At 46.5% G+C, this 14,412-nt stretch overlaps 1 protein-coding gene across 1 annotated transcript in view; it reads left to right on the forward strand.

Annotated features, from left to right (window-relative positions):
- Window positions 1–790: 790 nt before the first annotated feature.
- The window catches only part of LOC124269234 (tyrosine-protein phosphatase non-receptor type 13-like), a 223,031-nt gene continuing 209,409 nt past the window's right edge, over window positions 791–14,412 (forward strand). The window contains exons 1-6 of the mRNA XM_046704256.1: window positions 791–1,141; window positions 1,244–1,370; window positions 7,830–7,911; window positions 8,016–8,090; window positions 9,359–9,527; window positions 10,005–10,155. Of these exons, the coding sequence (XP_046560212.1) occupies window positions 967–1,141; window positions 1,244–1,370; window positions 7,830–7,911; window positions 8,016–8,090; window positions 9,359–9,527; window positions 10,005–10,155 (779 nt within the window). The 5' untranslated portion in view covers window positions 791–966. The remainder of the gene's footprint in view (window positions 1,142–1,243; window positions 1,371–7,829; window positions 7,912–8,015; window positions 8,091–9,358; window positions 9,528–10,004; window positions 10,156–14,412) is intronic.

A 14,412-nucleotide genomic window follows, 5' to 3' on the forward strand; every position in this document is an offset into this window, starting at 1 on the left:
AATGTTTCCTGGGTCCATGCGTTGTAAACACTGACAGGAAATGTTTCCTGGGTCCATGCGTTGTAAACACTGACAGGAAATGTTTCCTGGGTCCATGCGTTGTAAACACTGACAGGAAATGTTTCCTGGGTCCATGCATTGTAAACACTGACAGGAAATGTTTCCTGGGTCCATGTGTTGTAAACACTGACAGGAAATGTTTCCTGGGTCCATGCGTTGTAAACACTGACAGGAAATGTTTCCTGGGTCCATGCGTTGTAAACACTGACAGGAAAAATGTTTCCTGGGTCCATGCGTTGTAAACACTGACAGGAAATGTTTCCTGGGTCCATGCTTGTAAACACTGACAGGGAAATGTTGTTGCTTGTAAACACTGACAGGAAATGTTTCCTGGGTCCATGACAGGAAATGTTTCCTGGGTCCATGAACACTTGACGGAAAATGTTTGCTGGGTCCATGCATTGTAAACACTGACAGGAAATGTTTCCTGGGTCCATGCGTTGTAAACACTGACAGGAAATGTTTCCTGGGTCCATGTGTTGTAAACACTGACAGGAAATGTTTCCTGGGTCCATGCGTTGTAAACACTGACAGGAAATGTTTCCTGGGTCCATGCGTTGTGAACACTGACAGGAAATGTTTCCTGGGTCCATCCATTGTAAACACTGACAGGAAATGTTTTCTGTAGTTGAGACATAATAACATTGGCTGCTGCTCTAACCAGTATTGTGACATTTTGATTGAATTGTTTTATGGGTGGAGTCAAACCAAAGATTACAGGAAATATCAGCCATTTTTGTGGCAATACCTCTTGAAAATGATGAGAACATACCTCCAGCTGTTTCCTGTGCAGATACCACTGAACAAACTCTACAGCAGGACCCACAAAGTACATCACCAATAGGACAGTACCAGCTACCACCTCCTTACCACACTGTGCGGAGCCAGGGATTCCTTTCTCCTGGAATGAAACACTCTGCTTACCAGAAATACATGCGTTTGAAAGATCGTCAGCGGAAACTACGTGCTCTACGTCAGGGCAAGTATGGAGTGGATGTCAGTCAGGAATGGTCACAGGGCGATGGTGCAGAAAGCATGTCAGACACTCATTCAACTGTGTCTCTCATTTCCTGCACATTAGGTGAGATTCAACATTATACTTTTAGTATTATACTTAGAACTTAATCTTTTTTTATTTGATACAATATGTATGATGATGGCACAATGATGTCTGTACTTACAGGGAGCTACATGCCTGGCATCCACGCACAGTACGGGTCAGAGGCCGCCCTGCTAATGGTAGATCGTGAGAAAGACAGCATCTTCAGCACCGACCTCTCCTTCCTTATTCCCGACTATAAAACACGAAGGTAACAACCACATACTCAGGTAACAGCCACATACACAGGTACCAGCCACATACTCAGGTACCAGCCACATGGTAAGGTACCAGCCACATGGTAAGGTACCTGCCACATACTCAGGTACCAGCCACATGGTAAGGTACCAGCCACATGGTCAGGTACCAGCCACATACTAAGGTACCAGCCACATACTCAGGTACCAGCCACATACTAAGGTACCTGCCTAAGGAACCAGCCACATACTCAGGTACCAGCCACATACTCAGGTACCAGCCACATACTCAGGTACCAGCCACATACTCAGGTACCAGCCACATACTCAGGTACCAGCCACATACTCAGGAACCAGCCACATACTCAGGTACCAGCCACATACTCAGGTACCAGCCACATACTCAGGTACCAGCCACATACTAAGGAACCAGCCACATACTCAGGTACCAGCAACATACTCAGGTACCAGCCACATACTAAGGAACCAGCCACATACTCAGGTACCAGCCACATACTCAGGTACCAGCCACATACTCAGGTACCAGCCACATACTCAGGAACCAGCCACATACTCAGGAACCAGCCACATACTAAGGAACCAGCCACATACTAAGGAACCAGCCACATACTAAGGAACCAGCCACATACTAAGGAACCAGCCACATACTCAGGTACCAGCCACATACTCAGGTACCAGCCACATACTCAGGTACCAGCCACATACTAAGGAACCAGCCACATACTAAGGAACCAGCCACATACTAAGGAACCAGCCACATACTCAGGTACCAGCCACATACTCAGGTAACCAGCCACATACTAAGGAACCAGCCACATACTAAGGAACCAGCCACATACTAAGGAACCAGCCACATACTCAGGTACCAGCCACATACTAAGGAACCAGCCACATACTCAGGTACCAGCCACATACTCAGGTACCAGCCACATACTCAGGAACCAGCCACATACTCAGGTACCAGCCACATACTAAGGAACCAGCCACATACTCAGGTACCAGCCACATACTCAGGTAACAGCCACATACTCAGGTACCAGCCACATACTAAGGAACCAGCCACATACTCAGGTACCAGCCACAAACTCAGGTACCAGCCACATACTAAGGAACCAGCCACATACTCAGGTACCAGCCACAAACTAAGGTACCAGCCACATACTAAGGAACCAGCCACATACTAAGGAACCAGCCACATACTCAGGTACCAGCCACAAACTAAGGAACCAGCCACATACTCAGGTACCAGCCACATACTCAGGTACCAGCCACATACTAAGGAACCAGCCACATACTCAGGTACCAGCCACATACTAAGGAACCAGCCACATACTAAGGAACCAGCCACATACTCAGGTACCAGCCACATACTCAGGAACCAGCCACATACTAAGGAACCAGCCACATACTAAGGAACCAGCCACATACTCAGGCACCAGCCACATACTAAGGAACCAGCCACATTCTCAGGTACCAGCCACATACTCAGGTACCAGCCACATACTAAGGAACCAGCCACATACTCAGGTACCAGCCACATACTCAGGTACCAGCCACATACTCAGGTACCAGCCACATACTCAGGTACCAGCCACATACTCAGGAACCAGCCACATACTCAGGTACCAGCCACATACTAAGGAACCAGCCACATACTCAGGTACCAGCCACATACTCAGGTAACAGCCACATACTCAGGTACCAGCCACATACTCAGGTAACAGCCACATACTCAGGTACCAGCCACATACTCAGGTACCAGCCACATACTCAGGTACCAGCCACATACTCAGGTACCAGCCACATACTAAGGAACCAGCCACATACTCAGGTACCAGCCACAAACTCAGGTACCAGCCACATACTAAGGAACCAGCCACATACTCAGGTACCAGCCACAAACTAAGGTACCAGCCACATACTAAGGAACCAGCCACATACTAAGGAACCAGCCACATACTCAGGTACCAGCCACAAACTAAGGAACCAGCCACATACTCAGGTACCAGCCACATACTCAGGTACCAGCCACATACTAAGGAACCAGCCACATACTCAGGTACCAGCCACATACTAAGGAACCAGCCACATACTAAGGAACCAGCCACATACTCAGGTACCAGCCACATACTCAGGAACCAGCCACATACTAAGGAACCAGCCACATACTAAGGAACCAGCCACATACTCAGGTACCAGCCACATACTAAGGAACCAGCCACATACTCAGGTACCACCAGCCACATACACCAGGTACCAGCCACATACTCAGGTACCAGCCACATACTCAGGAACCAGCCACATACTAAGGAACCAGCCACATACTAAGGAACCAGCCACATACTAAGGAACCAGCCACATACTCAGGTACCAGCCACATACTCAGGTACCAGCCACATACTCAGGAACCAGCCACATACTCAAGGAACCAGCCACATACTCAGGTACCAGCCACATACTAAGGAACCAGCCACATACTCAGGTACCAGCCACATACTCAGGTACCAGCCACATACTCAGGTACCAGCCACATACCAGGAACCAGCCACATACTAAAGGTACCAGCCACATACTAAGGAACCAGCCACATACTAAGGAACCAGCCACATACTCAGGTACCAGCCACATACTAAGGAACCAGCCACATACTCAGGTACCAGCCACATACTCAGGTACCAGCCACATACTAAGGAACCAGCCACATACTCAGGTAACCAGCCACATACTCAGGTACCAGCCACATACTCAGGTACCAGCCACATACTCCAGGTACCAGCCACATACTCAGGTACCAGCCACATACTAAGGAACCAGCCACATACTAAGGAACCAGCCACATACTCAGGTACCAGCCACATACTAAAGGAACCAGCCACATACTCAGGTACCAGCCACATACTCAGGTACCAGCCACATACCAGGAACCAGCCACATACTCAGGTACCAGCCACATACTCAGGAACCAGCCACATACTCAGGAACCAGCCACATACTAAGGAACCAGCCACATACTCAGGTACCAGCCACATACTCAGGAACCAGCCACATACTAAGGAACCAGCCACATACTAAGGAACCAGCCACATACTCAGGCACCAGCCACATACTAAGGAACCAGCCACATACTCAGGTACCAGCCACATACTCAGGTACCAGCCACATACTAAGGAACCAGCCACATACTCAGGTACCAGCCACATACTCAGGTACCAGCCACATACTCAGGTACCAGCCACATACTCAGGTACCAGCCACATACTCAGGAACCAGCCACATACTCAGGTACCAGCCACATACTAAGGAACCAGCCACATACTCAGGTACCAGCCACATACTCAGGTACCAGCCACATACTCAGGTACCAGCCACATACTCAGGTACCAGCCACATACTCAGGTACCAGCCACATACTCAGGTACCAGCCACATACTCAGGTACCAGCCACATACTCAGGTACCAGCCACATACTCAGGTACCAGCAGGTACCAGCCACATACTCAGGTACCAGCCACATACTCAGGTACCAGCCACATACTAAGGAACCAGCCACATACTCAGGTACCAGCCACATACTAAGGTACCAGCCACATACTAAGGAACCAGCCACATACTCAGGTACCAGCCACATACTCAGGTACCAGCCACATACTCAGGTACCAGCCACATACTCAGGTACCAGCCACATACTCAGGTACCAGCCACATACTAAGGAACCAGCCACATACTCAGGTACCAGCCACATACTAAGGAACCAGCCACATACTAAGGAACCAGCCACATACTCAGGTACCAGCCACATACTCAGGAACCAGCCACATACTAAGGAACCAGCCACATACTAAGGAACCAGCCACATACTCTCAGGTACCAGCCACATACTAAGGAACCAGCCACATACTAAGGTACCAGCCACATACTCAGGTACCAGCCACATACTCAGGTACCAGCCACATACTCAGGTACCAGCCACATACTCAGGTACCAGCCACATACTCAGGAACCAGCCACATACTCAGGTACCAGCCACATACTCAGGTACCAGCCACATACTCAGGTACCAGCATACTCAGGATTTACCAGCCACATACTCAGGTACCAGCCACATACTAAGGTACCAGCCACATACTCAGGTACCAGCCACATACTAAGGAACCAGCCACATACTCAGGTCACCAGCCACATACTCAGGTACCAGCCACATACTCAGGTACCAGCCACATACTCAGGTACCAGCCAGCTCAGGTAACCAGCCACATACCTCAGGTACCAGCCACATACTAAGGAACCAGCCACATACTCAGGTACCAGCCACATACTCAGGTACCAGCCACATACTCGGGTACCAGCCACATACTCAGGTACCAGCAGCCACATACTCAGGTACCAGCCACATACTCAGGTACCAGCCACATACTCAGGTACCAGCCACATACTCAGGTACCAGCCACATACTCAGGTACCAGGCCATACCAGGTACCAGCCACATACTCAGGTACCAGCCACATACTCGGGTAGCCAGCCACATACTCAGGTACCAGCCACATACTCAGGTACCAGGCCAACATACTCAGGTACCAGCCACATACCAGCCACATACTCAGGTACCAGCCACATACTCAGGTACTCAGGTACCACATACACAGGTACCAGCCACATACTCAGGTACCAGCCACATACTCAGGTACCAGCCACATACTCAGGTACCAGGTACCAGCCACATACAGGAACCAGCCACATACTCAGGTACCAGCCACATACTCAGGTACCAGCCACATACTAAGGAACCAGCCACATACTCAGGTACCAGCCACATACTCAGGTACCAGCCACATACTCAGGTACCAGCCACATACTCAGGTTAGCCCACACTACAATAAGGCCACATACTCAGGTACCAGCCACATACTCAGGTACCAGCCACATACTCAGGTACCAGCCACATACTCGGGTACCAGCCACATACTCAGGAGACCAATACGTACTCAGCAGTTGCCACACGTACTCAGGTACCAGCCACATACTCAGTATTGCCAGCCACATGCCATTACCAGCCACATACTCAGGTACCAGCCACATACTCAGGTAACGACTACGTAACCACATACTAAGGTACCAGCCATACTCAGGTACCAGCCACATACTAAGGAACCAGCCACATACTCAGGTACCAGCCACATACTCAGGTACCAGCCACATACTCAGGTAGCCAGCCACATACTCAGGTACCAGCCACATACTCAAAGGAACCAGCCACATACTCAGGTACCAGCCACATACTCAGGTACCAGCCACATACTCAGGTACCAGCCATATACACATACTAAGGAACCAGCCACATACTCAGGTACCAGCCACATACTCAGGTACCAGCCACATACTCAGGTACCAGCCATATACACATACTAAGGAACCAGCCATATACTCAGGTACCTCAGGTACCAGCCACATACTCAGGTACCAGCCACATACTCAGGTACCGATACATGCAGGTACATGCTACATGGTAAGGTACCAGCCACATGGTACAGTACATGCCACATGGTAGGGTAGTACAGCCACATGGTACAGTACATGCCTCATGGTAGGTACCAGCCACATGGTACAGTACATGCCTCATGGTAAGGTACCAGCCACATGGTACAGTACATGCCTCATGGTAAGGTACCAGCCACATGGTACAGTACATGCCTCATGGTAAGGTAACAGCCACATGGTACAGTACATGCCTCATGGTAAGGTAACAAGCACAAACAAAGGATACAGAGGTGACTGCAGTAGGCAATCCGTAATGATACCTAGGCTGTTCTGTGTGTAGAAAAAATAGATGGCACTGATATGTTGATTCTTTGTTTATTATTTTGAATCAAGCATTTATAAGTTGATGGAACTATAATGAGTGAATTATTGGATCATGTAATTTTTCTCAAACAGTTCTCAAAGAGACAAGTGATTAGATTGGCAAGGTTCCCCTCAGAGTTCACAAGAGTCTCAGAGGCACCAGATATTACCGCTTTCTATATTACATGGGTGTATCTGGCCATCGTGTACTTGGATGTATGATGCTTTATAACATTCATGGGGCGATGGGGTAGCCTAGTTGTTAAAGCGTCCTCTCATCATGCGGATGGCCTGGGTTCGATTCCCCATATGGGTACAATGTGTGAAGCCCATTTCTGGTGTAGTAGTATACACAATGGTGGAACTGCATCAGGTCCTTCCAAAGGCTTAATTTCCAAATTAAGCCTTTGTTAAGTCCCTAATCCCGTACTCTAACATTCATTCCGCTATAATTGATTTTTCAAAATGTATTTTGAAGTGTATGACCAATATTAATTTGATTGAAATGATTGCATTTGTAATTTGTGTTTAGTAAAAGTTTCTGCATAAACATCATTATATGTAAAATGTTTTCATGTTTTATGATACTTTAAAAATTGATTGTCACTGTGTAGAGCTGAAGAGGATCTACCTGTATCCAACACCCTGCAGTCCACGGTTGACACCAGTAAACCAAGACTGAACAACCAAACAAAGGTAAGGCACCAAGACTTTCCTCAAAGTCAGCATTGTAGGTCTCACAGTCTGTGTTGACGTTAACTCACTCACTCATGAACTCACTCATGTATTTTGTGTTTCAGGAGTTTGTTGGCCTCGAGTTCTCATACCGAGCCAGCAAACCCCTCACTAAACTGACCATGCCGCTGCAAGGGGAGGTAAGTTCTCGTACTTCCCACAGTGATATCCTGTGTATGAAGCTCTCTATCCTATCTCTGCCACCAGTCACTGCCTCCCACAGTGATATCCTGTGTATGGAGCTCTATATCCTGTCTCTGCCACCAGTCACTGCTTCCCACAGTGATATCCTGTGTATGGAGCTCTCTTTCCTATCTCTGCCACCAGTCACTGCATCCCACAGTGATATCCTGTGTATGGAGCTCTCTTTCCTATCTCTGCCACCAGTCACTGCTTCCCACAGTGATATCCTGTGTATGGAGCTCTCTTTCCTATCTCTGCCACAAGTCACTGCCTCCCACAGTGATATCCTGTGTATGGAGCTCTCTTTCCTATCTCTGCCACAAGTCACTGCTTCCCACAGTGATATCCTGTGTATGGAGCTCTCTATCCTATCTCTGCCACAAGTCACTGCTTCCCACAGTGATATCCTGTGTATGGAGCTCTCTTTCCTATCTCTGCCACAAGTCACTGCCTCCCACAGTGATATCCTGTGTATGGAGCTCTATATCCTGTCTCTGCCACCAGTCACTGCTTCCCACAGTGATATCCTGTGTATGGAGCTCTCTTTCCTATCTCTGCCACCAGTCACTGCATCCCACAGTGATATCCTGAGTATGGAGCTCTCTATCCTGTCTCTGCCACCAGTCACTGCTTCCCACAGTGATATCCTGTGTATGGAGCTCTCTTTCCTATCTCTGCCACCAGTCACTGCATCCCACAGTGATATCCTGTGTATGGAGCTCTCTTTCCTATCTCTGCCACCAGTCACTGCTTCCCACAGTGATATCCTGTGTATGGAGCTCTCTTTCCTATCTCTGCCACCAGTCACTGCTTCCCACAGTGATATCCTGTGTATGGAGCTCTCTATCCTGTCCCTGCCACCAGTTACTGCTTCCCACATCCCTTAATCCATCATATTTTTAGGAGCTGTGACCAATGCTGTGTAATGAAAAGATGACAGATAGACAGATTTTCAATGCTGTGTAATGAAAAGGTGACAGAGAGATGACCAATTCTGTGTAATGAAAAGGTGACAGAGAGATGACCAATTCTGTGTAATGAAAAGATAACACAGAGATGACCAATGCTGTGTAATGAAAAGGGACAGAGAGATGACCAATGCTGTGTAATGAAAAGATGTCATCTTTTTATTACACTGCATTGGTCATCTCTCTAATTATGATCTTTTCATTTTTACTCTTCATGGCTTAACCACACATCTTTTCTATCCATTATTTTCTCACAGAGCTTGAAGAACCCATCCCTTGCTCGCCGTGTGGTCATCATTCACTTAACCGGGCAGAAGTTGGAGTCTACTGTGGATCCCAGCACCACTGGACGTCAGCTGTTTGATGCTGTCATTGCTCACCTTGGCATTGTTGAGTTCTTCTTCTTTGGTCTGTCATACGTCAATGGTAATACACAGTGACAGAACTTCTGAAGGATATTCAAAAGACTCCTAAAATAATTTGAAATGGTATTGATGTAGGTTCTTGCGAGGCATATTGAAGTTGGTATTAGACAAGTATAAAACAAAATATTATGGATGTCAACTTCTTGTTTATTCTATACACAATGTTTCTGGGCTTTTCCTTGCCCCTTTGTCAGGTATTGATGTAATACAACATGCAAGAAACAGGTTCCACTCAACTGAAGGCCACAACTTTATAGATTTTCAGTATCTGGTACATCACAGATTATGATATAAATGTATGTATTAACATACCACAGTAATGAAAGATGTGTAGAATTATTGGTTCATGTGTCAAGACAACAAAAATAATAATACATTGATACACTGTATAAACAGAAGAGAGAAAATGGTAGTTATATAGGATTTGAAATATTCATGTGGCAACAGAATTAAGGTGATGTTTTGTTGGTGTTGACAGAGAGTGAGCACTTCTTCCTGGAGGGTGATACAAAACTCCACAAGGTGGCGCCAGAAGGTTGGAGGGACTGGAACAAAGGCTGTGTCTCCACAATCACCCTCACCCTTCACTTCAGAGTCAAATACTACGTTGATGCTGTGACAGATCTTAGGTAAGGCTTATGTTCTTGGAAACAATGTGTATCCAGGTACAAGATCTCAGCTGTTTCATTGTCAGGTTTCGCTGGCATTGTCAACTGGCACCTTGACCTGGGATGTTATCAATACACAATGCATTTTCAACCCCAAAAGATCTAGAATCTGAGTAATCTCACTTTCTAAGGGAAGGATCAAAACTGACTCTGAGGTTTTGATCCAACTTATGAACCGACTGAAGCTATACTTTAGATATAATTTGAAATTTTTAAAACTTATCCTATCTCGCAGTATGCACTTCTCTTTCTTACTTAGACCATCGTCTGGAAACGTGCTGTAGGCAAAGTTGAACAAAATCTTCTGGCCTCTCTACCACCTGATCATTCCTCACAGCTACCAGTCTTGGACACGTCAAGGGGGTGGAAAAAACTTTTCTGCTGCAGATCCCAATACTTGATGCGTGGATCACATCAGCTGATGCGATTGGTCTCGTAGTTGGTCTTTCTGTTCTAACATATATGATGATGATTTTGCCGTTTATTGTAAGGTTGGTAGCAGGTGAGTGGCAGACAGGGACCGTAGGAGACTTTCTGAGGGTCCCTCAGCTTCTAAACAATCTAAGCTGGATCGTCTTTATAAGTTTGCTCGGCTTTGTTCACCTTCTCCGGAGGAGGATTTTTTTAGATGATCTGTCGGACTCTTATCTTGTGAAAATCTACAACGACTATTCTGTCCTCATACTTCTAGTCCAGTTACTAGACATGCTGATTCTCCCACTTGAGTGGTGGTGTTTCATACTTCGCCTTTCCAGTCTTGTTGAATGGCTCTCGTGATGATCTCTCAATCACAAGGAATGGCAGTGTCAGCTCCAAGTGGCAGTGTGTCTCAATTTTACGGTTCGGTGATCTCCATTTCTACAATCACTTATTGTATTGACGGCAATTCCATCAACTCCAGTGATGCTTTCTAGTTTGACGATTCCCCTCAGTTTGGCGGTTCCGATTAATTCGACGCTCCAGCATAGTGTGCACCTCATGTTTGGTTTGGCGCTTCAGACCAGTGCGCCGATTCCATTCAGTTTGGCGCTTCAGTCTAGTGGGCTGATCCCGTCCGATTCGGCGCTTCATACAAGTGCGCTGCTCCCGTTATGTTCGGCACTTCAGACTAGTGTGTGGCTCCCGTTTGGTCCGATACTTCAGACCAGTGCGCCACTCTCGTTTAGTTCGTCGCTTCAGTCCAGTGCGCTACTCTCGTTTGGTTTGGTGTTTCAGACCAGTGCACTGCTCTCGTTTGATTCGGCACTTCAATACAGTGTGGCGCTCTCTCTTAGTTCTACGGTCTTGGCTATATGTAACAGTACAGTGATCCCTGCCAGTTTGTCGGCTTCTGTCAGTGTGGCGGTCCCAAAACAACCTGTTTTGACGTCACTTCAACAGATTTTGTCTATTTCTACTACACCATCTACGTTGGCGATCTCATCTCGGATGACAGCACCAGCTCCCACTACGTCTTCCCGACCTGTTATTCATGTATCTTAGGATTATACATGGGATAGTTCTGGTCCCCAGGCTTTTCACTTTGATGCAGCAGTTCGAGCAGTAGCCAATGCTCTTGGCTGGGACCCTCCCCAAACGGTTACTACAGGTATTGCAGGATCCTTCATCTGGTCCCTCTTTAGATGAAGCTAACCTTTCTGCCACTCCATCCCCCTGTCGGAGTGCCTCTCTACATCAGAGGGCAGTATTGATGCTGTGGAGACCCCGCAACTTCTGACGTGGATTGCAGATAATTTGAAACTACCACGGCGTAGGTCTTCAGAAGATTTGCTGTCTTCCTGTGACATGAAGCTAGGTCAGGCCTTGTATCACACAATTGGCTACGTCTCTGGATGAAGTTTTAAACAATTTACGGAAAGTAAAGAATGGGTTTGCCACTCCCCGGTTTAACCTAGCTGCAGTGCATGTTCATGCTTTTGCTTAACTTAGGTTGCTTCACCACCCATTGACGACGATGTTGTATTGTTGGGAACTAAACAATGGACCTACTCCCCTTTTTTGGTGGAAGATCGACAGCCATGGTCCGGACGGATGCTCTTCAATGAGGCAATTAGAGATGTTGCTGTCACAGTTAGTCAGGATACTCAGCTCCAGGTGTCTGGAACTTTTGAAGTTTCAATGACTGCAGGTTGACGATTCCAGGTGCATTATGTCCCTAAAAACCCAGAACTGCGTACTTTGTCTTCTGCTCCTTTTCGCGGTTGATCCTCCTACCGTATTCCTCTCAGGAGACAGCAGCGTCCTTTCACCAGTTCCCAAAGCGCCTATAAGTCCGACCAGACACATGCGGCAGGATCCTCAAAACAGTGACTCGATGACATCACCACACGACTGGGATCTTCCGCCTCCAGTTGTGCTGGTTGTGGATTCTCCAGTCGGCGGAAGACTTGGCATTTATGCAAAGACGATTTTTGACGATGCGTTCGTTCAGTCAACAATTTCCACGGGATGCAAGCCTCCCATAGTAGGCTCTTCTCCCTTGACGTTACACCCGGTTCAAAGGACATATCCTGCAGCTCAGTCAGCTGTTCTGAGAACCACAATAGACACTTTAGACACTCGGTAGCTCTACTTTGCACCATCCTCGAGCCGGGCCAGTATATGGTCAGTCTGGATGTTCAACATGCTTATCTCCACATGCCGATATTTCACGGACATAGCAAGTTTCTCCGCTTCATTTACGAGGGTATCCACTATCAGCGGCGCATCCTCCCAATTGGAATTTCCATGGCCCCGTGGTTATTCACTCGGGCCCCGAAGCCTATTACTCGGTTTCTCCAAGCCAAAGGGATTGTCTTCGAGGCCTACATAGATGACTGTGTCCAGGCTCAGAGAGTATTTCAAGATTCAATGTTTACTCTAAAAGGTCCTCATTCCAAGATTATTCCCTAAGTGGAGTTTATCTACTGTCCTATCAGCCTTCTTAGTAGAACCCTTTTGAGAGAAAACACTATTCAACAAATCCAAGAAAACTGCCACTGGCACAACAGCCACTTAAGGGTATCTGCTGTAGAGGGGCAGTGGAGTAGCTTAAAGGTTAAAGCATCTGTTCCTCACGCTAAAGACCTGGGTTCAATTCCCCACATGGGTACAATGTGTGAAGCCCATTTCTGGTGTCCCCCCGCTAGATATTGCTAGAGTATCGGCAGACATCTGACTATATCTGTGATGGTTATCTGCAGACATCTGACTATATCTGTGATAGTTATCTGCAGACATCTGACTATATCTGTGATAGTTATCTGCAGACATCTGACTGTATGTATCTGTGATAGTTATCTGCAGACATCTGACTGTATGTATCTGTGATGGTTATCTGCAGACATCTGACTGTATCTGTGATGGTTATCTGCAGACATCTGACTGTATATATCTGTGATAGTTATCTGCAGACACCTGACTGTATATAACTGTGATAGTTATCTGCAGACATCTGACTATATCTGTGATAGTTATCTGCAGACATCTGACTATATCTGTGATAGTTATCTGCAGACATCTGACTGTATATATCTGTGATGGTTATCTGCAGACATCTGACTGTATATATCTGTGATAGTTATCTGCAGACATCTGACTGTATATATCTGTGATAGTTATCTGCAGACACCTGACTGTATATATCTGTGATGGTTATCTGCAGACATCTGACTATATCTGTGATAGTTATCTGCAGACATCTGACTATATCTGTGTTGGTTATCAGCAGACATCTGACTGTATATATCTGTGATGGTTATCTGCAGACATCTGACTGTATATATCTGTGATAGTTATCTGCAGACATCTGACTGTATATATCTGTGATGATTATCTGCAGACACCTGACTGTATATATCTGTGATAGTTATCTGCAGACATCTGACTATATCTGTGATGGTTATCTGCAGACATCTGACTATATCTGTGATAGTTATCTGCAAACATCTGACTGTATATATCTGTGATGGTTATCTGCAGACATCTGACTGTATATATCTGTGATAGTTATCTGCAGACATCTAACCGTATATATCTGTGATGGTTATCTGCAGACATCTGACTGTATATATCTGTGATGGTTATCTGCAGACATCTGACTGTATATATCTGTGATAGTTATCTGCAGACATCTGACTGTATATATCTGTGATAGTTATCTGCAGACACCTGACTGTATATATCTGTGATGGTTATCTGCAGACATCTGACTATATCTGTGATAGTTATCTGCAGACA

Source organism: Haliotis rubra, unplaced genomic scaffold (genome assembly GCF_003918875.1).
Source record: "Haliotis rubra isolate DU_JTF1 unplaced genomic scaffold, ASM391887v1 Scf1011, whole genome shotgun sequence".
NCBI classification, from domain to species: domain Eukaryota; kingdom Metazoa; phylum Mollusca; class Gastropoda; order Lepetellida; family Haliotidae; genus Haliotis; species Haliotis rubra.